The sequence below is a fragment of the Coptis chinensis genome, chromosome 7 (genome assembly GCF_015680905.1).
Source record: "Coptis chinensis isolate HL-2020 chromosome 7, ASM1568090v1, whole genome shotgun sequence".
Taxonomy (NCBI): Eukaryota; Viridiplantae; Streptophyta; class Magnoliopsida; order Ranunculales; family Ranunculaceae; genus Coptis; species Coptis chinensis.
This window is the reverse complement of record NC_141462.1, coordinates 41336384-41361521: the sequence shown is the minus strand read 5'-3', so window position 1 is coordinate 41361521 and position 25138 is coordinate 41336384. Positions and strand designations below refer to the sequence as shown.

The 25138-nt window shown below is 36.3% G+C and overlaps 1 protein-coding gene and 2 long non-coding RNA genes across 3 annotated transcripts; all 3 read left to right on the top strand.

The window, feature by feature from the left end:
* Position 1: 1 nt before the first annotated feature.
* Positions 2-8130, top strand: LOC147487574 (serine/threonine-protein kinase PCRK1-like). Its single transcript, XM_086572061.1, has 4 exons — positions 2-825; positions 2880-3140; positions 6528-6650; positions 7332-8130. The coding sequence occupies exons 1-4, from the start codon at positions 445-447 to the stop codon at positions 7845-7847; spliced, it is 1281 nt and encodes a 426-aa protein (XP_086428187.1). The 5' UTR covers positions 2-444; the 3' UTR covers positions 7848-8130.
* An 8952-nt stretch (positions 8131-17082) lies between these two features.
* LOC147487573 (uncharacterized) lies at positions 17083-18342 on the top strand. Its single transcript, XR_015203079.1, has 3 exons — positions 17083-17329; positions 18033-18183; positions 18253-18342. It is a non-coding gene; the product is annotated as an uncharacterized LOC147487573 (long non-coding RNA).
* Positions 18343-21311: 2969 nt separating this feature from the next.
* Positions 21312-24922, top strand: LOC147487572 (uncharacterized). The gene is made up of 4 exons (XR_015201612.1): positions 21312-22568; positions 23428-23717; positions 23846-23910; positions 24026-24922. It is a non-coding gene; the product is annotated as an uncharacterized LOC147487572 (long non-coding RNA).
* The last annotated feature ends 216 nt before the right edge of the window (positions 24923-25138 follow it).

Below are 25138 nucleotides of genomic sequence, written 5' to 3'. Positions count from 1 at the left end.
CACTAAAGAAGAGTAAAAGTCTCATAATACTATCACCATCGTCAATGCATGAATCGTTATTGTTGACTTGTCTTTTAGTGAAGGAGGAGTGTATTAGAGTACATCACCTATTCACCTGTGTCATGTATTCTAAGTCCTGAAACTCAACTTAAAGGTTGATTTCAACTTGGAGCTCAAAAGGTTACTTGTTCTTTCTGTTTTAATATATTCAGAATATAAACAGCCTAAAAGTTGGGATTTCGGAAAAAGCATATTTAAATAGATGGGATCAAATTCTACAAAATAATTCATATAGAAAACTCTGTAGAATTATTGTGGGTAGATCCAAATTTAGGAAATTAAAAAAAAAAAAAAAAGGTTTAATTTGAGGTCGCAAAATTTAATTGCTTAGAGTTTTGCATGGCTATACAGAGGAATTAGAATTGGAGGTGTTATTGGGGGATAATGAAGTGCTTTTATTTCACAAATGAAGACAAGAAAAATGAGACAAGAACTACAAAGTCAGCGTCGACTCGATCCTCCACTTCATTGTCGATGGATCGTGAGATGAGGAGATCTGGGTCTGAATTCAATTCTCGGAGTGCCTCAGATTTTAGCATAGAGTCAGTCGGAAGGACCCCGTTTGCGAGTCTGTCTCACAAATCCAACAATCTTAGAGTGTTCACTTTTTCGGAGCTTAAGACAGCTACAAAGAGTTTCAGCCGTGCGCAAGTCATTGGAGAGGGTGGCTTTGGGTGTGTATACAAGGCTGCAATCAAGAGCTGTGAAGATCCAAATATCAAAACAACTGTTGCTGTAAAACAGCTGGGCAAGAAAGGATTGCAGGCAAGTTTCCTTTTCCTCATGGTTATTTGTATATGATGGTCATCATTGTCTATTTTGTATTGTATTTGCTCTCAATGGTTCCAGAAGTAATACCCTTTAGTTGGGTTTTAAGTTACAGCATTATTTCGTTTATCTTGTTAAAGAGAATAAATTAGGTAGAGGAATGTTTGGTCTCCTAATTGTCTTCTGGCACAAAACTTAATTTGGTTTTTGATAGATAACATTATCTAAAGTAATAAAAACCATGTAATGAAAAGAATGCCAATCGCGGCAACCAAGTACATAAAAAAGTTTCAACTGTTTGCAGCAAGGATTCCAGACCAGTTTATCATAAGTTGTTCGGATCTTCACCTGTATCTGACCTGTCGAACACGCAGCCAGTACAAAAAGCTACCAGTGATACACTTGTTGCCCCATGTAGAATGTCATTTCTTCCTGTACACACCAATAAAGAAACAGCGTAAGGGGTTGAAATCCATTGTTGGCTCCTAATACTGTCCCATTCAATTGTGGCCAAGGGTCTGTAAGAGTAATGAAGGAAATCGTCTGAATCCGTGACTGAACCCATCTGTTCTTCTCTCTCCCCAACACCTAAAAAATAATAGTGATAATTACCTTGACTAATCCATTAAATGAATAGGTGAGATAAAGATTCACTGCACAGGCCACATGATAAGCGGAATAGTGGTACAGCCATGCAGTCAAAGTCTTCTCAAGTATAAGACTTGTGGTAAAAAATTTAACAAGCAAACAAACTTTCTCAGGAATAGAGTTCCCCCCAACTAATTTTGTTACCTGGTGCGCTGTTGTTTGAGCAATCATATCTTAGAAGACCAGACCTTACTCAGAAACTCAATCTCACTGTTACTCTCCATCACAGGTTCTAAATGCCTCTATTCTGACTAGAAGATCAGCCACCACCTGAAGCTCCTAGTCCTTCAAGTTTGGCCAGAAAGTAGATTCCTTGAAAACATCTCCCATAACTTTGGTCATGTGGAGTCACACTACCATCCTTCAGTTGAGCAATGTGAAATACTGTATGATGGGAAGGACTGAAGGAGATCACACAAGGCAAATTTCTGATCCATACATATTTCCAACTCCAACTGCTTAAGTTAGCAGACTTAGCACTAAACCACCTGCATCCCAAACAATCAGTAGATCAGGATTTGGGAAACCCAATTTCTCTCTAATGGTTTAAAGCAGACGCTCACGCCACTAGGAATGGTGCACAAAATGTGGTTAAACGCCACTAGAAATGACATCTGGTGGTGGACGTCAGTGGCAATGGCGTTTGGAGCCTCCTACATCCCCGGATAGTTCACATATGTGCAATGAAATATGCAGAGATGCAACTTTGGAGGGTGTTTTTTGAGGATTTTCCAGGGTTAGGGAACTGTGGGTTTTGGTCTTTAGTGTCCCCTTTTTTCTGGAATTTGATACCTTCCAACTAAATTACTGAAGAAAGAGAAAAATTTTAAAAAAAATCTAAGATACTCTAAGGTTGCATTTAAAGTAAGACTAGTAGATTTATGTGGAGACCATCCTCACCTATGAGTCTGTACTCTTTAGCAATGGCATGTTGGAGCATATAATATTTACTAGAATAGTTATAGGAATCAAGTCAGATGGGATTACAGCAATCTTAGTTATCATCACTTCAGTTTCAGACACAATTTCCCAGCTGAATCAGGCAATCAAGTTGGTCATCAAATTTTAAGACTATATTAGACCGTGTTTATGTTTCGCTAGTGATTAGACATTGATTCAGACTGTAACATGTAATTATTATGCCTTCTTCTTTGTGGTTTCCGATTATTACTAACCTTTGTTGTTTCACTTGGATAAGATATAATAACCCGACCAGTTAGACCTATCTAGGATTCTGTTCCTTTCTTAACTAAGCTAGTCTTAAGTGCAGGAAAGTTGCATAATGATTCTCAACACTCAGAGTCAATCATTATATTGATGGACTTTCTTACAAACATATCTTTATCTTTTGAAAGTTTATCTTCAGTAGTTAACACTTTTACTTGCCCCATGTTGCCTATCAGGGGCACAAGGAATGGGTAACAGAAGTAAATGTCCTGGGAGTGGTTGAACATCCAAACCTTGTGAAACTAGTGGGATATTGTGCGGATGACGATGAAAGAGGTATCCAGAGGCTTCTAATTTACGAGTATATGCCCAATAGAAGCGTGGATGATCACTTGTCAGTTAAATCGTCCACACACCTACCATGGGCTGTGAGACTGAAAATCGCCCAGGATGCTGCTCGTGGCCTTGCATATCTTCATGAGGAAATGGACTTTCAGGTTTGTCCCTTTTGATATTGAAATTTTTATTGATATTGCATTTGTACTTGTATCTGGATTAGGAACCATTCCTTTTTTTTGGTCGGAAAACCAATAACAACCTTTATTAACACTGAAGGGATTGTCGGTGCTGGGTGAACAGTGAAGACCCAAACTACATTTTGATTCGGCTTACCTAGGGTGTTCATACTCTTAGTAACCATTGTGGTCAGAAGTCGTACATTAATTCACTAATATTTCGATGACAGAAAGTGATATATAGCCAGTATATCAGTAAAATTGTCAATATATTTACTGTTGGTGTATCTGGTAGTTTAGAGCTTAGTTGCAAGAACCTTGTACACAAGGTGGCACAATGGCGCTCTGGCTCTGGAACCTCGATTAGGCGCTTTCAACTAGGAACCTCGTTGGAATCTCACTCCTAACTGGTTGGAACCTCACTCCTAATTATTTTGAACCTTGCTCCTGACATAATTGGTTCCCTTATGATATAGATCTTTGTGTAATTAGTATTTGATAATTAGCATTTATGTAAAAAGATAACGAATTAGAGTGATGCAACATTCTTTAAAAATTTAACACTATATATTAAACCCTAAATATTACTGGTCAAGTGAGCGGAGCGAATGTTTTTTTTTGGGGGGGGGACGTGGCCCAAAATGTAGTTTGGTAAGTTTCTGTCTGTCTGTTATCAATCTTTCGCCTTCCCTCTCTCTCCTCCTCCTTCAGTGAGCGGGAGCGAACTCTTGGTTTGGGTTTCCAACAGGCAACAACCCCCCCCTCTCCCTCTCTCTCTCTCTCTCTCTCTTCTTCTTCTTCTTCTTCACTTGCTCAACCCTCCTTCTCAACCAAACCCAACTCTTTCTCTCTCTCCACCCACAAACCCATCTCTCCCTCTCTCTTCTCCACCCTCCGCTCACGCCCCCACTGCTTGCAGTTATCTAGTAGTGTACTTGTGACTTTATAAAAGTTTGAAAACTTTTCTGTCCACATACTATTTTGTATTTGTTCATAAGACTAAGATAAGAAATTTACATGTGAAAATTCAAATGTATCACTTAGTTTCCGTCACTACATGGAATATAAAAATAACTTTTCGTTAAGATAGAGAAGCAAAAGATCAAGAAGTAGATAGTTAAGCCAGAGGACGCAGGAGAGAAGCATAAGATTAAGATGACTATCTCATTACATTTTTTTCAGAGATTAGGGCACTAGTGGGGGGGCAGCTGAATATGGCTTCTGGCTTCAGTGACTTCAATGAGTATTAAATTTCAGCGCCAATGTTCAAACCATACGAAGTACTCTCACCTGTTGCAGTTCTATGTTTAATAAATCTTCTTGTCAAATGTCTCATTTTAAAAACATTTCTCCAAACCCAAAAGCAGTCTCTAGGAATTTTCATTGCCTAAAACTGTTTGTTCTTGATTTGCTGCTTCCATATCCCAGAGTGATTCTTGTTTATTGGAAATCTTCATAACTAGTCCACTGTATGCTGCTTGGTTCCACAACTTAAGACCATTATGTAGAGGTGAGCCTCCTCTGAAAGAGAATCATACTTCCTGCTTGCATGGCAAGTCTTCTGCTGCATCTCAGGTCCACACCAGAGGAATTTGTTACAAATCTTGGCTACTTGATCTAGAACACTAATTGGTGGAACAAAGGTTCTTCCCCAATAAACATGAAAGGATGGTAAAACTGATTGAATTAATTGCAATCTGCCTGCATGAGACAAGTGTTTAGCTTTGCAGTTCTAAATTCTGGCTTAATTTTCTCAGTAAGTGCTTGGCAGTCATTTATACTCAGTATAGTAGCTGGAAATGACAGGGAGAACTAGGTGAGTTATTGGAGGTTTCATAAGCTGTACTAGAATGGCTTCTGCAAACAGTTGGCTTTCTCCTTGGCCGAGTCATCCTGTGAGTAGAGAAGACAATAGATTTTTTAGGCCAGTGATCCTTTGGAAGGAAGGACAGTCTTTGAAGTATGCCCTCCAATGACTTCCCACTGACTGTATCATAAGCTTTGCTGATGTGCACATAATTACCCAAAAGAGATGGTCACCTTCTCTTGTTTAATTATAAAAACGCTAGAAAGTTTTTCACTCGCTTTGCTGGAAAAGGTGTAATTATTTAGATAAAAATCTTCCTTAGAAAGGATATTGAACTCGTATCAACCATGAATTGAATTTCATACTTATCATACTTCCCCCAGTATATCCTATTGTCCCGCTCCTACACTAAAGCTCCTCCCTCACACTGCCCTGGCAAAAGAAGTCTGGAGAATGGGAAAGATATATAACAAGTTACCATCCTAACAACTCTGCTGTCATATAGCATGAAATACAAACTAGATTTTACTTTCCTAGTACTTCCATTCCTCCATTTATCAATTGATTTCTTTCCAGATATTACTTCCTGATACTTCCATTCCTCCATTCCTTTCTTTCCAGGTACTACTTTTGTGATACTTCAATTCCTCCATTTTGCTGTCTCATTTCCTCTACATTATTATGCAGAAATCTGCTTCTTTCTTTGTCGCAATAGGTTTTGAGGTTGCCATTTAAAGTTCTCTTTTAAGTTGGTTGTTATGCAATTGTAGAAGAGATTTTTCATTTGACACTTTGATAATTCCTTAATTCACGATACGGAGGTGTGACATTCATGTATCTCTTGCAGAACCAGTGGCTTTGACCTTCTTGGTACGATAGTCCAAACCCAGTGCGGGACCCTTCTGCTCGTTTTTTCCTCAACTGTTCCAATTTTTAGAATTTGGTTATCCAAGTAAAATTAACTAGTTATGGGATAGGATTTTCACCCAAAAAGGGTATTCAACTTTCCACTTTTTATGAATATGGGCATCGAACTCTTCTTGAAATGAGTGTTTTTAAGTCCACAGTCAGCTACTTTTGTTCAAGGTCTATCAGGGTAAAATCCTCTGTTGCATGGGTACGCCCTAATTTCCTCTGTATCGCGTACCCGTGTCCTGCGGAGACTGGTACGGACACCCGGACACAAGCAAAACAGACCCTAATTCTCAGATCTCGCCGTGTCCAAATCGTCGTACCCGTGTCCAAACCAGACACTCCGTCCCGTACCCATGCAACACAGGTAAAATCTCAAATTGCTCACTGTATTACTAATTTAAAGTTTAAGTGGCCAAAGTTTATGCAAAAAAAAAAAAAGTGCGGGAACTTACTTAACTACAAGATGGCATTGTCTTTAGGCGGATAATCTTTTCATCATGGAACGTCAAATCGAGGCTTATTGGAGGAAACTGAGTGTTGAAAGAGAGATGACCTGTAATTGTTGTTGTTTTTTTGTCACATTTACAGTTTATCATTGTTACCCCATTATATGTAGGTACTGATATATTTGTATTTCATCTCACCAGATCATCTTCAGAGACTTTAAAACATCGAACATTCTCTTGGATGACCAATGGAACGCCAAGCTATCAGACTTTGGTTTGGCGAGGTTGGGTCCATCTGAAGGATTAAGTCACATCTCAACAGCGGTATGTTTTAAGTGGATGACAGATCTATTGCAAAGTAGTTCTCACCTGTTATGGTATTTAAACCAATCTAAAGGGACCTACTATATATGGTATTGAAAGCAACAACTATCATGGGGATGGAATACTTGAAGCGCCAGATTAGTAGGGCTGGTTAATGAGCTTAGCTACTTGGGTTCAATTCATTTTTAGGGACTTTTAATTAATAACAAGCCAAGCTTGAACATACTAAAGCTCGACTGGCTTGGCTCAATACCATCTGTACTAAGCAAAGAAGGAAATTACCCGAGCTACTTGGGCTCCATTTGTTTTTGGGACACTCAAGCTCGTTGTTTTTGCAAAATGAGCCGATCCTGTACTGATTCTAGGGTTTTTTTAAGAAAAGAGTTGAGCCTGAACATGATAAAGCTCTAATTCCTGCAGTGTTGATTAGCGAACTCATTGCATATTATGAATGAACTGATCTTTAAGCTTTTCAGTAGTCTACCTTCTCCAAAGAAAAATGAAAATGGAATACATCCATTCTACTAAGTGATTCTTTGGCTTAGGTTTCTATTATTGATGGTGGTCTCTCCTTCCATGGATACCTTACCTTGCATTGGGCTTGTTTTCATCAAAACTACTTTGCTTTTGTGCTTATTATATGAAGTATATAGAATTAATTAGAATCTTATTTTTAAAAAGGTTGTAGGGACCATGGGATATGCTGCTCCAGAGTATATACAGACTGGCCGTCTGACAGCTAAGAGCGATGTATGGAGCTATGGTGTAGTTCTTTATGAACTCCTTACAGGTAGGCGTGCACTGGACAAAAATCGTCCCAGGGGAGAACAGAAGCTCTTGGAATGGATCCGCCCTTACCTGTCGGACATGAAGAAATTCCGGATGATATTGGACCCAAGGCTTGAAGGAGAGTACTCCCTCAAGTCTGTCCAGAAGCTTGCAGCTGTAGCCAACCGCTGCTTGCTACGACATCCCAAGGCGCGTCCCAAGATGAGTGAGGTTTTGGAGATGGTGAAGCAGATCGTGGAAGTGGGGATACCTGAACTCCCAAATAAGAGTAGGAATGCCAATGACGCTTCAGAAGAAACCAAAAGCAGTGAGTCCTACTTGAAGGGAAAAAATATGGATGACCCCACCACAGGAAGTGGTTGGTTTTTAAGGCGAGGATGGACGCCAAAACTTGTTTGGGCTTGCTGACGAATATACGACTGAAGATAAGGAGTGGTTTTTTCCATGGCAGTTGGCTGAAGGGAGGAAGCACGTGTGAGATTAATTTTTGGCTTTGTCATTAAGGAGACGAGGGATTGAGGCAAGTACAAACAGTCAAACACGAGACCACGAATGTACAGGAGAAACTGAGATTGTAATTATAAATGTAATTTGCCTAGATTTGACTGTGTTATTTTTATATGCATATATAGCCATCCTATTTATGACAGTTAAGGAAGAAGAACAATAATATGCTGGGCGTGTACTCAAACGAGGCCGGATATCTTCACTTTGGTTCTTTCCTTCTTCGTAACATTAACTCTATTGGAAAAACTAGATACTTTCCGCATTGTAATTTCTGTACCATGCATTCAGACAAGTCCCTATACCTGATTACATGTGGGTAATGAAGAACTATGGTGCAAAGGAACAACATACTGAAGATATTGTGTTGTCTTCTATAATTCTATTGTGCGTCGTACGTTTATAGGACCAACATACTAAAGATATTGTGCTGTCTTGTTCAGGAAGAAGTTGTGTCACTTGTTACAAATTGGAAGGTGAGTTTTTGGCCGATTGGGTGCAAAGTGGCAAAGTGCATACCCAACGTGTTTTACCACCTGATTTTACATGCTCAAAACCAATCGGCTCGTGGATTACCTACAAGAGCTGCCAAACTTTAACCGTCGCGTGTTTGGAACAGGGAACTTGGTGCATGGCAGCTTCAATCCCAAAAGGAACAAACAATATTTCAATGACCATCGAATACTTAAAACATTGTCGTTTGTTAGTTATTGCCTTTGGTGCTGAGGGGTTCTATGTAAATGGTTTAAGCTGTTTTAAAGACCACGGTTCTCACTGCACGCAATGCAACTTCAAAATATCATGGGGATTGCATTTAATTTTCAGGTTCGTATAGGAGGTATAGTGTTTAATCAGTCATTTCTGGTAGGTTTAACTAGTATTAAACATAGCTAATATTCTGTTTTATACCCGTTTTATATGTTTTTCTGTATAATACGAATAATAAGGCGAACGTTTCAAACTTAAGGATTAATACTCGAATTCTATTATACAGGCTTATAATTGCCGAATAATAAAGCCCGTATTTTTTAAATAAAAAAAACACACTACAATTTGGAAAAAATATTATAATGCAACAAAATATAACTGAATTTTTTCGTATTATACCCGTACAAAACATGAATTATATGTTTTGCATTTTTTTCGTTTTTTTGGGCCAAATTTTTAAACGAATTAGAATCCAAATTTTCATATTTTTGACAAATAATTTATGTACTGAATTTTTGTTGTCCACGAATTTATTAGCTATGGTATTACCCCCCACTAGATGAGCCAATTAGGATTTCCCCTACTAGACCAGAACCGTGTTTTTTTTCGTATATATTTGGAAGAAACCCTAATTACTCATTTAATAAGGAAGAAATCCTAATTGGCTCATCTAGTAGGGGTAACACTAACTAACCCAAACCCTTTCTTGGTATGATTGACCTCACCATGTTTGTACCTTCTCTTTAATTTTTTCAGTGGTAGGGAAGCATATTGTTGACTTCTTTTGCCATGTGGTTAAGTCATCACTTATTCGTCCTTATACTCTTTTTTTTTTTTTTTTTTTTGATAGTGATACTCCAAATAAAGGTAAGCACGCCTAGAATGAAAAATGCAATTTTACCCCATGGGCCATGGCTAGCTGGTGAAGGGCTAGCTGTAACCTGGGTGTCTCAAAGCATATTGTTTGATTTGGCGGATCCAGTTCTTAATGTTGTTGAAGACTTGAAGGATGACTCGTTCGTAATGTCATACACCAGCAAAATACCTAATTTACTCTAAATTTAATTTCCTCTGTCCACAAAGTCACAAACGTTCTCTATCAATATTCCATATCCAAAATAAAGGGGCATGGCTCATAAATCTCGATTAATATATAAATTTGCACCAAAAAAAATTGTTACATAAATTTTCTAACAAATTGTGATTCTCGTTTTAGTCGCTAATCCGTTGTAATTTCCTAACAAATTGTTTTAATTAAGTTTTAGAAACTCGTTTTAATTTTCAAACAAATTGTTTTAATTAAGTTTTAAAAATCCGTTTTTTTTATTGGAAGATGGATCCCATTTTAATAATTTACTTAATATAGAAGCGTGATTCCCGTTTTAATAGGAGAGATCGGCTCTTTTAAAAACTTGCTCAACAATCATAACTATACATATATAAATTTTCTAACAAATCATGATTCATGTTTTCGTTGCTAACCCATTTTAATCAAGTCTTAAAAATCCGTTTTAATTTCTCAACAAATTATTTTAATTAAGTTTTAAAAACCCGTTTTTTAATTGGGAGAGGGATCCTGTTTTAATTTAGAAATGTGATTCCCGCTTTTAATAGGAGAATGATTCTCGTTTTAATTAGAAGTGCTAGAATTTGTTTTAATAGGAGAAGAATTCCCGTTATAATAGGAGAGAAATTCCCGTTTTAATAGGAGATGACGTAGAATTTTAATAGAGCTCGAAAAATACTCCTTGTGGGAGCTTTAATATTAAGACTAGCTTGTAGGGGCCCGCGCATACGCACCGGCTCTTTTGAAAACATTTATATTTTTTTTTAGAAAATTGGGACTACCATTTTAGTCGCTAACCCATTTTAATTTTCTAACAAATTGTTTTAAATGAAGTTTTAATTAAATTTTAAAAAACCATTTTTTCAACCCGTTTTAATTTTCTAACAAATTGTTTTAAATGAAGTTTTAATTAAATTTTAAAAACCCGTTTTTTCAATTGGGAGAGAGATCCTGTTTTAATAGAAGAATAATTCCCGTTTTAATTAGATATGCTAGATTTTCTCTTTTCAATAGGGGAGGAATTCCCATTTTAATAGGAGAATGATTCCCGTTTTAATTAGAAATGTTAGAATTTGTTTAAATAGGAGAGGAATTCCCGTTATAATAAGAGATGAATTTCCATTGTAAAAAAAAAAAATCTCGTTTTTCAAATAGAAGAGAAATTCCCGTTTTAATAGGAGATGACGTTGAATTTTAATAGAGCTCGAAAAATACCCCTTGTGGGAGCTTTAATATTAAGATATAGATATAGATATATATGTCAAAAAATGATTGCAAAATCGAAAAATCTAAGCCGTTTAAAAAAAATCAAAATTGAGAACAATTTTTAATTAGGTTAGAGATTTCTAAATAAAACAAATATTTGTGGAAATGTTATCAATGGTTAGTAGATCATATCCACAAATTATTACCACTTAACTCATTTTGTAGGGGGGTGTTGTAGGAAACTTATTCCAAAAATATACTTATTGTTAAGTAAACAAGAAAACCCAAATTGATATAACAAATATATCATGGACAAACCTTTAGTTCAACGAATGAATTTAATTTACCAATGATTAAATCCAAGCCTAGTGATGATCACTATGTCCTTAAGACAAATTTTCCCCCTTACGGTGCTTGAAGGTTGATGGGAAACTGTCTCCCAAAATAGAACTGATTTCTTTCTATCGAAAACTAGCACTTCAATTCTACAGAATCAGTTAACACAACATAGTATTTGACTAAGAACAGGAGGAGAAGAGAAAGATCAAAACTCTGTGTGATATGGTGTGTCTTTCTCTCCAAATTCATCCACTATTTATAGGTGGGTGGTGCTTCTTCGAAACAACACAGTGACTTGGGAAAAAGTAGGCAACTCTTTGAAAAGTCACATGTTTTGAAAGGACACACCGTTTCGGCATAAAGCACTGTTACGAACCAGTGCCTATTCGAAAGGTCACACCTTTTCGGCATAATGCACTGTTTCGAACCAGTGCATATTTCAAAAGGTCGTACCATTTCGGCATAATGCATTGTTTTGAACCAGTGCACCCTTTCGAAAAGGTTTTTCTCACGTTACGTACTGTTTCAAGAGAAATCCATTTCATCTCAAGTGGAGTAACTTGGGAAACAAATTACTCATTCATATCTAAATGGATTTGTGCAAATCCATTTTTCTAACAATCCCCCACGTAAATGAAGATTTGACTTCTTCTATTATAAACATCGGATTTCTGTTCTTTTACAAATGAAAAGATACCGCATCAGGTCAAGTAGCATGGGAGGCCTTAAACTTGCCTTAGTGAAAGACGATCGGATTTAATTGGACGATTAGTAGACTTCAATTAATGTCCTTGAACTGTCAGCCGTTTGTATAAACCTAGACAATCATCTTCACGCAGTACTTTCTCGAATACTATTGGTTCTCACGTTTGTATTTATTTTGGCCTTGAACACTTCTTGATTTCATAAAGTTCTTTTGAGACATTTCCCTTAAAATCCTCATATAGGTGATTTCTATAAAGAGTATCATGTAATGCTCTACTTGGATAATATAACTTTCCAAGATATAGTAAATCATTAAAAGCTTGACTTATCCTGGGTCTCGCGGCAGATATGCACTGTCTTATATAGGAATGGGTTAGAATATATTATATTACTCTCTAGTGCTAACTGATTCGAGTCACAAACATAATTCCGTTTGCCCTTTGAACCTAGATCTTGGGATCTCCAGTCAACTAGGTTGGTTTTTCCATTATGAAGACTCTTGATTGATTATCTCAAAGGCTTTAAGCTCATTCCCCTTGATAATATTTCCACTTGCTCTTTGTTAAATCTTTTGTAAGTGGATTCGCAATGTTATCTTTTGACCTTACATAGTCGATTGAGATAACTCCATTTGAGAGCAATTATCTAACGGTGTTATGTCTACGACGTATGTGTTGAGACTTCCCGTTATACATGCTACTCTGTACTCTATCAATAACAGATTGGCTGTCATAGTGTATACACACTGCTGACACAAGTTTATCCTAGTTTGGAATATCCTCTAAGAAATTTAGAAGTCAATCAGTTTCTTTTCCAGCCTTATCCAACGCTATGAATTCTGATTCTATAGTGGACCTTGCTATGCACGTTTTCTTTGAGGATTTTCTTGAAATTTATGCATCTCTCATTGAGTAAAACACCACATTTTATGTCTTTTGAGTAATGTTTCAACAAATTTCCAATTTTGAATTGATTAATTCAAGGAGATACATAATCCCCCACATTTTTCCAATTTCTCATGACAAAGTCAATAAATTGAAAAACCATTTAGATATATATTTTTCAAGTGAGGCGTCTTGTTAAAGAATGTCACATATCATTCATATAGTGTCGAAATACTTCTAAGACCTCAATTTTGCTTACAAGTATGCTTACAAAACAATATCTTAAGCAATTTTCTTTATTGACACTTTTTGGCGCAATAGTAAAATACATATATCTTATAAATAATAAAATATTTTTAGAACCCTTTTAGCACCCGTCATTCCTAACATCTGGAATGAAGCACGGATTCTCATAATCTTGGATCATAATCCCCTCCAAGTTTGGCATTACCACCATCTTGTTTGCTTTCAAGAAGTCCATTCTAAGAATGACTTGAAAATAGTCTAAGTAAGCTACCATCAGGTCCACCTTTCCTCGCTAGTTGTTCATCTTAATGTTAACTTCCAAAGCGAGTCCTTTCACCGGTTCAGCTTCTTGGTTCAAGCCTCTCATAGAGCCTTTACAATCTGTGAGTTTCAATCCAATAACCTCGGATACATACTCAGAGATTAACGTATGAGTTGAACTAGGATCTACCATTGCTAGTAGACACCCGTAGTTGTCGAGTTCCACCTCTACGAACATAAAGTCGTCATTGGAGACCAAAATGTCCATACCATTCAACGAACTAGTAGGTCTAGCAAATGAAATAAGAACAATACGAATAGGAGAACCTAGTAGTGTTGTCATTTCTATTCTGAAATAGAAACACACTTTGTTATTCTTTAAAACCAAAAAAGAAAATAGAAACAAATTCTGTTTAGTAAAGAAGATACACTCACAAACTAATATGTGAACTTGTTTCTGTTTGAGAGAGAAAGAATGGGCGTAGAAAATACCTTTTCAGTAAGAGACCAACAATGCATGAGATGTCCTTTTCAGAAGGTTCAAAATTGGAAGGTGTGAAAAGTAGCTTGTTGTTTATGATTTCTTTTACTGGTATCAAACCATGAAATGAAATCAATTTACTGTTCTTAGTAAGATACAAAGACGATGCTTTTAACCGTGTGCCTAACAGTTACCTTTTAAATGTTTCTAAACCGTCTCTTGCAAACAGGTGTGGTACCGCTTATTTAGTTTTGTGGCCCTTTCAAACTTAATTGTACTTACCTTTCGGACATAGCCTCTTTTTCGAACGTGCGCACTTTTTACTAACCGGCTCAAACCATAACCGATCAAAACTGAAAAACTATTATTTAATTATTTAGGTGTTGATACCTTTACTGTCCAACTTTTTTCCAACGAAAAGGTGCGACTTGAGTAGGACATGTTAATTGATTGAGTCACATGTATGGTTGATCAAGACAAACAGTGACCCACCATTGATAATCAAAATATCAACTGCCACCTATTTTTTGATGGTTTTGGTAATATGCTGAACCAATCAAATGAGCACAAACTAATATGTGGAAACGGTGTATTCTTTGACTCCGAACAGTTTTATTCCCAAAGAGAAGGCAAACTCATATATAGGCAGTTAACATCTTTTATTTTTTTTTCTACAGCTTATTAACGCGACCTGAACAAAAATTCGGTTCAAAGTTGTTAGTGCATTTCAACTAAATAATAAGTATAACCAAAATTAATTCAACTAAATTAATTCAAAACAAAAAGAATATGTCTGGTAGGAAACTTATTCCAAAAATATACTTATTATTAAGTAAACAAGAAAACCCAAATTGATATAACAAATATATTATGAATAAACCTTTAGTTCAACGAATGAACTTAATTTACCAATGATTAAATCCGAGTCTAGTGATGATCACTATGTTCTTAAGACAAATTTTCTCTCTTACGGTGCTTGAAGGTTAATGGGAAAGTGTCTCCCAAGATGAAACGATTTTCATATAAAAATCCAAGACTTCAATTCTACGAGAATCGTGAACACAACATAGTATTTGGTAAAACGAGGGGAGAAAGAAAAAATCGAACTCAGACGTGTGATCTGGTGTGTTTTTCTCTCCAAATTCATCCACTATTTATAGGTGAATGGTGCCTATTTCAAAAGGGTGAACATGTTTCGAAAGGACACACTATTTTGGCATAAAACACTATTTTGAACCAGTGCCTATTTCGAAAGGTCACACATTTTCGGTATGATGCACTGTTTCGAACCAGTACACATTTCGAAAGGTCATACCTTTTCGGCATAATTCACTGTTTCGAACCAGTGCACCCTTTCGAAAAAGTTTTTCTCACTTTACGTACTGTTTGTGTTTCAAGAGTGGTATAAACTATGGTATAAAAAGTATGGTAAACATAACCTGCTCGATATTTAGAAGAAGATGTATTTAGAAGAGCCATTAGGAAAGCTGCCTATGAGGTTCCCTTACAAAAATGTCTACTACTTAAACTAAAAGAATAGAGGAGATGATTAATATAACTGTCTCGACGATCCAGTCAATTATGTTTTCTGTAGTATTCTTAAGATCTTTTTTCACTAGACTATGTAAATTACCTAATATATGTGGTTGAGGGAAGTGACGTTTTTTATGTATGTTGTAGGGATACCGGTAGTAACGAATATTAGTTAGCTTCCAGGAGAGGAGGGACTATCACACACGACAGTTGCATGTTCTCTTCTACATGGGATGAAAGAGATTTGTGCCGCTAATCCTTGGCAGAGTTAAGTGTTTTTGGGTCACCTTTGACTAGCATATTGAAAGTAAGCATATAAGCTCTGTATAGTATGAGTTATCAACTGAGGTATGCCAACTCAAAGTTTATCTCTAAAAACTTGGACATCTATTATTGGATCCTTTTTGCTCGCCTTGCCTACCTATATCTGTTCCTTTTCGATTTTCACGTGGATGTATGGCTTCAGACATTTGCTCCGGGTTCACAAACACCCATCCACAGGCATTCTTGTGAAGAGGTTTCCATTGTCTTGAAAGGGAGGTACGTACTCTCTTTCTTGCCTCCAGTTCACATGGGACGAGGAATCCAGGAAAGTCACAAGAGTTTCATATCTTTTCAAATAGTACATTTCATATAACTGTGATGCTCATCAGGTAAATACTAGTGGAACAGTTATAGATTGGTAAAGTAGGATACCTTAAGATCATTAGATTGGTAAAATTATTGGAAAAGTTGGATATCTTAAGATCACTAGCTCCTAAACCTTACTGCCTTAGCAAGATGCTCATAGGATCAGAGTAAATTATGGGATTTACGAAATGTAACCTATCCAATTGTAATTAACGTAATCGTGAATCTTTGAACTACTCATCCCAACGTGCATTAATCTTGATTCTGTCTAATAAGGCCGTTACATTCCTATGGATCTCTTCCTTGTGAGGATCGGAGCTGATGTAGAGTTATTCTGTGATGACCCAATTTGCTAACAATTGACCAAGGCCTATTATAACTTGAAGGCTTGAAGCGCCAAGTTAGAGACCCATAACCCTACCAATATGGAATCATCACCCAATCTGGTAAGGGATTTAGTAACAAGCAGAAACATCCATCTCATAGATATAAAGTGCCAAAACCGTTGTAACAAGGTTTTTTTTTTGCTAGGTCAGCTAAAAAATTATTATACATGTCTACCAACTGCTAAACAACTTAACTAAGATGAATACAATTTTTGGAAAGTTTAAAGAGTACATATATAAAACTGAATGAGGACCTAAAACTACCTAGGGTATAGTTAAAAGTGAAAAACTTAACCTAAAACTAGCTGGACTAAATTCACTGAATTATCAGATACAACTTAACCTTTCTGTTACTACAGATCCATCACAAGGTATGGCAGAAATAGAGGTCAATAAGGTCTAATGCACCAAAACTAAGTTTGAGGTCCTAAAGAAAGCTAATAAAAACCAAAATCTCAAGACCAGAACACTACTCAATAATCGCATACCAATGTCAAAATACCCAAAGGAAAATCACCTCAAATTTACAACATTTTACTTAAAAAAAAAAGGATATTGCAAACACTGCATTTATTACATCCTTTACACTACACCAGATTTAAAAAGAAAAGACAAAACCACCGACGCTCTTGTTTTGTCTTTTTGTGAGCACGCCCACCACGCGTCGATAAACTCACTGTAAGCGTCAGATCACATTATCACAACCCATACAAAAAAAAACAGGGTCCCAAAAAAATAACCGTTTCTTCACTCTTTCATTCTTTCTCACAAAAATAAGAAAAAACCCTCGCTCACAAAAATAGGCCTCCACTCTCTCTCTCTGGCGATTCCACTCAAATTGATAATGGAGATTTGATGATCCTCAAATTCAACAATGGATATTTACTGATCCTTTCGCAAAGCGTGATTATTCAACAGTGAATCAACAATGGAGAAGAAAGGTAATTTTTCTTCTCAAAATCTAGTTCACTCATTGTTTATGATTGTTGCGGTTGTTTAATCGAATTAAAAACCCTAGATTGTTGATTTTGATTTGAGTTATTTGGCTGTTGATGCTTTACTTCTGTTTAATTTATTATGTAACTATGTAGTAACTTGTTGCTATTTGGGCTTTGATCTGACACTAATTTCGACGAAGTAGGCTCACTTGGCCAAATTTGCTTGACCTGATTCACATGATAATTTTGATTCTTTATGAAACATAGAAGCTATGGCTTATTTTCACATTATAGAAGTTATAGTTTACTTTCACCCTCATTCTTTATGAAACATAGAAGTTATAGAAGTTATAGTTTATTTTGGTTTTATATCTTATTGCTTGCTCTGAGAGAATTGTAACTAGTTTGGAACTCACATTTACCAAAATTGTAACGTCGCTAAATTCAAATTCAAATTCTTTTCTAAATTTTGGCTTTAACCCACTCACCAAACAATTCTCTCGCTCTCACTCTGTAACTCTCTTCAACAACCAAATGACTAACTCCAGTAGCAACACTCCATTCTCAGAGAGAGCTATTTATGCAAAGGGTACATTTTCGTTGTTGTTTTGTTGTTTAAAACTTCAATCTTTTCTTTGTCGATTTGTACTTCATATGGGTTTTTAGGCTTTGATTTGAAATTTTGAGTTATTGGTTTTCTGACAAGGTTTTAAAGTTAAGTGAAGAAAATGGAGAAAGCTAAGAAAACATCATATGAAGATATACGTAAGCAAAGAATAGAGGAAAACAAGAAAAGAATGCAGGAAATCAACCTTGTTAAACTTGCTCAAGATGTTCGCGACGCCTCTAAAAAGCCGGTAATTCTTCCTTTTCACACTGCTCTATTACCTGTTATTTTGTTTTTCAATCTTCTAATTGGATAACAGAGGAAGCAAGTGAGACCTCGACCTTCTCGCAAAGAAATGATTGTTACTGAACCAAGAAGATCATCTCATATTGCTGAATTTCCAACTCCAAGATATCTGAAGGAAAGACTAGGGCTAAATTGCCAAGCTGGTGTATCTGAAGAAAAGCCAGCTCCATTAGCAATTATCGGAGAAAGAAGATCATCCCGTATTTCTAAATTGCTAACTCCAGTATACAAAGAAGTGAGTCATTTTCTTTTCGACCCAAGTTACTCCCTTTATATCCACATTGCATTTTGAAGTTCACTTACCCCCAAATGTTCATTTTTTCAGGATCCCAATGTTATCGAAGAAAGTCCTATGAGGTTTGTGGTTACGATATGTATTTAGAAGATTGTCCGATGGAATATAATGTGTAATGTACTTAATTTATCAAATCGGATTGTCAACAGAGAGTATTCAGAGGAATCTAGGGTCAACCATGTGATAGAAACGGTGAGGATTCTAGGGTCAACCCTGTGATGGAAAGAGTGAAGACTTGAAGTCGAAACTTGAAAATGGTTTTCCTAGTTTCGTTAAAACCAATGACCCAGATCATACTTGAAAGGTGGAACACGGCTGGTAAGCACAATTTCTTGTCCGATTTCTGAAGTTGAATGACAGTAAGTTGTAAGTGAAATGATGATATTTAATTTATTTTATTTTTTAGTTTTAGTGAAATGATGATATGGTTTAGCAATTAGCACTTCAGCTCTCATTTGATTAACCTGCGCATGTTTAGCTTACTAACTTGATGCTTCCATTCTTGTTATCATTTTTTCTTTATAAACCTATAAAACTAGGGAAGTGTGGAGGATCTTGCTGATGATAAGTTATCCTATAGTATATATTATTATAAATTTTTCCTGGTAAAATAGAATTTCATTAATAAATGAAGCAAAGTAGGTTGAGAAAGCCTACGAGCATAGGAACACGAAAATGCACAAAACAGCCCTACATGTGCCACACAAGTAGCCTATTACCCCAAGTCCTAGTATAACATTGGATCCACCCTAGGCACAAAGGACTAAAAAAGCGCCATCAAACATTTTGAGTTGGGGACTGTAGTTTTGATTGCCACTAAATAGAGTATGCTATTTTAGTTCTCGATTTGAGATTTCGGTTTGAAGCCCTTTGGTGAATGCATTTGTCACAATTAAAAGATATATATAGAAAAAGCGTACCACAACATGATGTCATCAGACTGAGCTATGTTCTTTTCAGAAGTGGATAGATGCTATTAACTTTTCACAATAGATAGATGCATTGCTATGTTGTCAAACTGTCCTAAAATTATTAGTTCTTTAGGAAGATTATATAGAACCTAAAAGATATATCCACTTGCATTCCAAACAAACCATACCAAAGCAAGGTAATCTTGGTGGTTCAAGCCCATAAAAGATGAGTTTGGCGGTAGTTGGAGCTACCTTGCTTTGCAGTTGACATTGTGTTTATAATCCATTCATCCAAAGCATTCTTTTACAGCCCTCGGAAAGAAAAATTTGTAGGTTATCTTTGGTTTGAAAACTTGGGAGATTTGTGAGTGAGCCGACATCTAAGATGCCAACCAGAAGTAGCCTACCTGTCACTACATCAAAATAGTTTTAGCGGACTGATCAATTTTGTAGAGAAGGCGGGTTGGGTGTTCTAAGTTGATTTTTCTCTTTCCATTGTAGGTTTACATAGTAAGGGTGAATGATTGATTGAAGTATATGGAGCTGCTCATTTGTTGGTGCACAGTTTACTATTGTAAGTTGCATCTCCTTAACTGGAATACTTAATAGAGCTATGATTCCATGAACTTTAAAATTTCACATGCTTATCAACATACTAGGCCATTGTTCTATAAAATATGTATCTGTCCAATCCTGAAATTTTCTTACTAGTCTGCTTTATTTAGAAAACATACTATTTATTATCCTCCATATTACCACATTAATTAGTAACTCTTTGTCAAAAGATGTTAAAAGCCACACACTTCTATGTGATTGTAATATTTATATGACATAGTCCATTTTTAACTAGTGTTTTTTGCCAAATTTTCTTTGTGAAAGTACTTTGTGGATACAACAAAGGTATCCCTGAGAAAATGTTCCAATTTTCTTAGGCATTTCCAAACGTGGTGATCTCTTCATAGTTATATTTATGAAGTTGATAGTTTTTCTTTTGTGTGTGTGTTTGCTTGTAAGCATGTTCTGAAATATGCAGAGGATTCTCAATTTATTTGTTTCTTTGTCCACCTGGGATTCTGTGACAAAACAACCAGAAAACAGAAATGCAGCGATGTTTCATGAAGATCGCGGTATCTACCGGTTAACAGATTACCAAAATCTGGCTTCCTACCTTGGCTAGGAATCCTTCCATGTGGAAACTTTGTTACACATACTGTATGTACATTTTTTATTTTTCTCTTTTGTTTTGTAGTCTGTGATCTGCTATGTAACGAAAATTACAGATACACTAATGTTGAATGACGTGTGTACTAATTGTTTGATAAGGTAGGGCCTAAAACCTTATACACATTACGTATAGAATGTTTCTATATGTGTTTGACACATGTGCAACACACTGTCATGGACTCTGACACAACAAATACGTTGAGAATGAGTGTCCTTGTTAACTATTGAAAGACACTGAATAACAAACAATTAAACTGTAAACTTTTAAAAAAAAACTATCTTGCATTTGTTTTGACGCAAGTTTGTGTTTATGCACATTCTCCTTTTCCCATGCAATATAAGGACTAATTACACATTGGTCATACAAGTTAAAATTCTATTTGAATGATCTACAAATATGTTATCTACATGACTTTTGCATCTAGCAGTATGAAAAGGATTCATGTGGACAACATTGTTATCTAACACAAGTTTTTACATCCAGGAAACATGGAAGGAAACCTTCGGATTTCATCCAAGCTCAAGCTTGGAGCAGTTGGAGAAGAGTCTGCAACAAAAGTGATTTCTCACCATCATCAACAATCTTCTAGTGAGACATTTTTTTTCGGACCGGGCGAGCGGGTTCTTTACTCTCCCCAAGGAGTGAACATCACGTGTTAGCATAATTTATGGCATGCTTTGACATACATTTGCAGTGTTGTTTTGCCATATTTTTCACTTGTATGGTCTTTGCTTATAGCTGATTGCTTCTTTTATCAATACACCTATATATGGAGGTCATATAAACGTTGGTAATGAAAAAATTGTTATATTTTATCTATGAAGATATCGTAGTTTTTTTAATTGTTACTTGAAGTAGATAAAGGAAACATGATCTTGAAAATAACAAAAGTTTATTAGTTTCTAAGTTACCATTTTCTACAAATCATACCTTAGTTTCCATGACATGAATTGTTAAATAGTAGGAGCATGCCCTGATCTGTTGAATCTTGTTAATGGTTACGTAACCAAACATGTGAACCCTCTAGGACTGCCACCTCATTTTGATATGTTAAAAATGACAAATCTGATATGTCTTTGTTAATGTGTTTGTCATGCATTTCCTGCATATTACACACATAAAGACAATAATACAGACGCAATTCGGATGGCCTATTTAGATAATCATAACGCTCTTACTTTCCTTTGAAACTCTGTTACATATATGCTTTCAAGTGCATTGTATACAGGTTTCACTATCTGTTCATTTTAAGTTACATTTTTTGTGATGCTTCTCTAACTTGATTTCATACTTTAGCTGCAACATGTGTCATCCCCAAAGCGTATGACAAGTGGTTTCGTAGTTATTGTGGCACTTGAACAATTATATACTATCGAACTCCGATAATTTGTGGCTACTGTATAGTTATATTTTGTCACTGCTGAGATAATAGGGCCATTTGTTATTGTTCATTCTTTTTTTCATTTAGAATTCCACAGTAATTTGTTGCTTTCAATTTTTTGAGCTGCTTAGTCCCCCCTTTTCCTTGAAAACCTCTACAAAGTTTCACGTGGCAACATTTTCAAAAATGTTAGGGATAATATTGTTGTTTCAACTCCGTATCGGTAATAATATGTAATTGGTTGTCAACTTTCTGTTTCTTAAAAGCTGGTCTATTTGTTGAGCTTCCTGACCTTTCCGTTTCAACAGTGAGACACCACGTTATGGTATGGGAAGTGAGACTCCTATGGATCTATCACGAATCCACTACATCTGTATATGACTCCAATGCAAGATCCTAGAAGTTGTCTCTTGATTGCCATCCAAAAATGAATTAATTCTTTTTTCTGTTCTACTTTACTAAGCTATACCATCAGGATCAGGACTGCATCCCTCTGGAGCTTGAGATGGTGGTTTTGGTACTACATACTTCTCTTTTCGAATATTTACTCATCAGAAGTTAAATTGAAAGTTCTCTGCATGAGATTTTTGTACAATTTAGATCATTGTAATAGTGTATGAATTGAAATTTTAAGTTTAGAATTTTGTTGAGTGGTATGACTATATTATTTAGTAGGTGTGGAAATGGAAAAGAATTTGAATTTACTAATATTTGGCTTATGTTGTTATTGTTGTATGAAGATGGGTCTGTTTAGGAAGAAATGTCCATTTTGTTTGATTTCCTCTCGGTAGACTGGGCTTCTTTTAGCTCATTCAACGCTTTAAAAAAAATGAAAATTTGATAAAGCGACCTTTTAGTGTGAAAAAAAAAACATTCGCTAAAAAAACGGGTCACCATCCGACACTTTAAAGTGTTGTTTTTTTTTTAAAACGACGGCACTTTGATGTCTTTTTTCAACTGTTCTAGTGTAGTGTTATGTCTTACACAAACACACGGACATACATTTCTAATAGTCTAGTATCTTTGAGATGAAGTGCCCATGAACTTGGAAGCATCTAAAGACGACCTAATTGTTGGAACGCTTACATCATATCCCTTTACCAAGTTCTCTCCTAAGGCTACCATAAACTTTTGGCAAGTCTTATTTGATATATATCATTTGCGAACTTGTGCTAATATTGAAGAATGGAATACAGAGAATAAACAATTAAAATCTTAATCATAATTGTAGATGTTGTATTTACTGAACAACGACTTGATGATTCGTGAGGTAGGGAATAGCTGCACTCTTCCTAGGATAAGAGTTGCCTATGTATCAAGTTTCTTGGGGTAAACTTGAATCAAGCCTTATGTAGTTCATCTCTCTCTATTTATAGATGTTTGAGCTGACCTTCCATATTTGCCTTGGACCGTTATGAAGTGTAGATCCACCTTGTGTGCTATCTTGATGATTCGCCATTACTCTGCTGTTACAAAGTTAATGTCTCTTTGATTGTGGCGTTGATTGAGCTCAAGATTGCGCTAGTTGATTTGCTTCCATAAATGACTGTAATTGATGATGTGGCCGACCTGAGTGTTGGGTCGTGGGTTCGACCTGATGATATGGGACGAGCTGTGGGAGGACGACCTGGTATGTGGACATGTGCACTATAGTGTGGAACGGAGGGTACTTACACAACCCCCTTTATTTTATTTTATTTTTGTGTTCTTTGAACAGTTGTTGCATGGAAAAAGAACGGTAAAAAAAGTAAAGTTTGAAAGCACGTGTCTGACAGTTCTTTGTTTTGAAATTAGGTTTCGGAAAATGTGCGGGAACTGTTGGGCTGGATTTGTGGGCCTGAAATTACGACGATTTGTGGGTGAGTAATGATTTAGGCATTTGGGAACACGAAACATTTTTGTAGTCTCTCAAGGTTTTGGAAGCTGAAGGGTTTTGGCTTGTTAAGGATTTCTTTTTCTCATTTTTCCATCTAGGAAAAGAAGGAAAAAATAGAGCTAAAGAAAAAAAAGAAAAAAACTTTTCTCATCTTCGGTATTAGGTGCGTCTTTTGATCTTGCAAACTTTGATATTTTGTTTATTCTAGAACTCGTAATGTCTGCTACCAGTGATAGCTTGAGTAGTGAAGTTGAAATTGATGAATGGAGAGAGAGAACAGTAAGTGGTGAAGAGGTTGATGATAGGGTTTGTAGTGGTGCTGAGGCTTCGTCGTCTCCGTTGTTGGAGACAAGGGCTGAGGATGCGAGGAGACCTAGGTCGGAAGATTGTTATGCTTATCTGAGGGAGGAGTTTGGCTGGGTGAAGGCCGACCTGGCCATGTACGACCTGAGTGGGGAGAGAAATATGTTTCATAGTGACTACGTTCCTTGGGGTGGAGGAATAGTTGTTTGCTATGGATAGTTGAAGGCTGGGATGAGGTTGCATTTTTCCCGTCTTACTGTGGAGGTGTTGAATTTTTTGGGAAAAGCCCCTTGTCAGTTCGTAGGGAATAGTTGGAGGATTTTCCATGTGTTGGATTTGCTGAATGACAGGGGCTATACCATCTGTTTATCGAACTGAAGAGGTTTCCCCAGAAGTTGTAAATGCAAGCTGTGATCCAGTTAGTGGCCCAGTTGGTGAAGAGGGTGGACCATTAGAGCCTTTGAATGTGGAGAATCTTTCTTGTGCTAATTGATCTCTTGTGCTTGTCAGTTGTTTTGATTATGGATGAAATGTTTGAACAATGTTCTCTTTCATGCTGTAGTTGATATTGATACTGATACTGATGACTTTTGATTTCTAATGGGGGTGCTGAGGTTGTTTTCTCAGGATAACCTGGGGGCCTCTAGTATTTAACCAAAATTGTATTTAAGTAGGAATAGTTAAATTACTTACTTGTTGAGATTGTGTTTTGATGTTTGCCTGCCAATGATTGCTTTCGTTCTTTTGATTATTGTTTGACGACCTGTGTTGTATAGCTGAAGCAATGATGAACTGCTGAACTTGGGTAGGTTGTCTGATTGTATCAGTTTGTCTGACTATATCAGGTCATAATGCTTTTGTGTATGACCTGGTAGATTTGCATAGTTGACACCTAGGCTTTGCCATGT

What these genes read in the sequence shown, in the direction of transcription:
- LOC147487574 (XM_086572061.1), top strand. Translation starts at nt 445, where the DNA reads ATGAAGTGCTTTTATTTCACAAATGAAGACAAGAAAAATGAGACAAGA. An exon ending in TGGGCAAGAAAGGATTGCAG is followed by an intron (nt 826 to 2,879) that starts GCAAGTTTCCTT and finishes GTTGCCTATCAG; the next exon opens with GGGCACAAGGAATGGGTAAC. An exon ending in ATGAGGAAATGGACTTTCAG is followed by an intron (nt 3,141 to 6,527) that starts GTTTGTCCCTTT and finishes TCATCTCACCAG; the next exon opens with ATCATCTTCAGAGACTTTAA.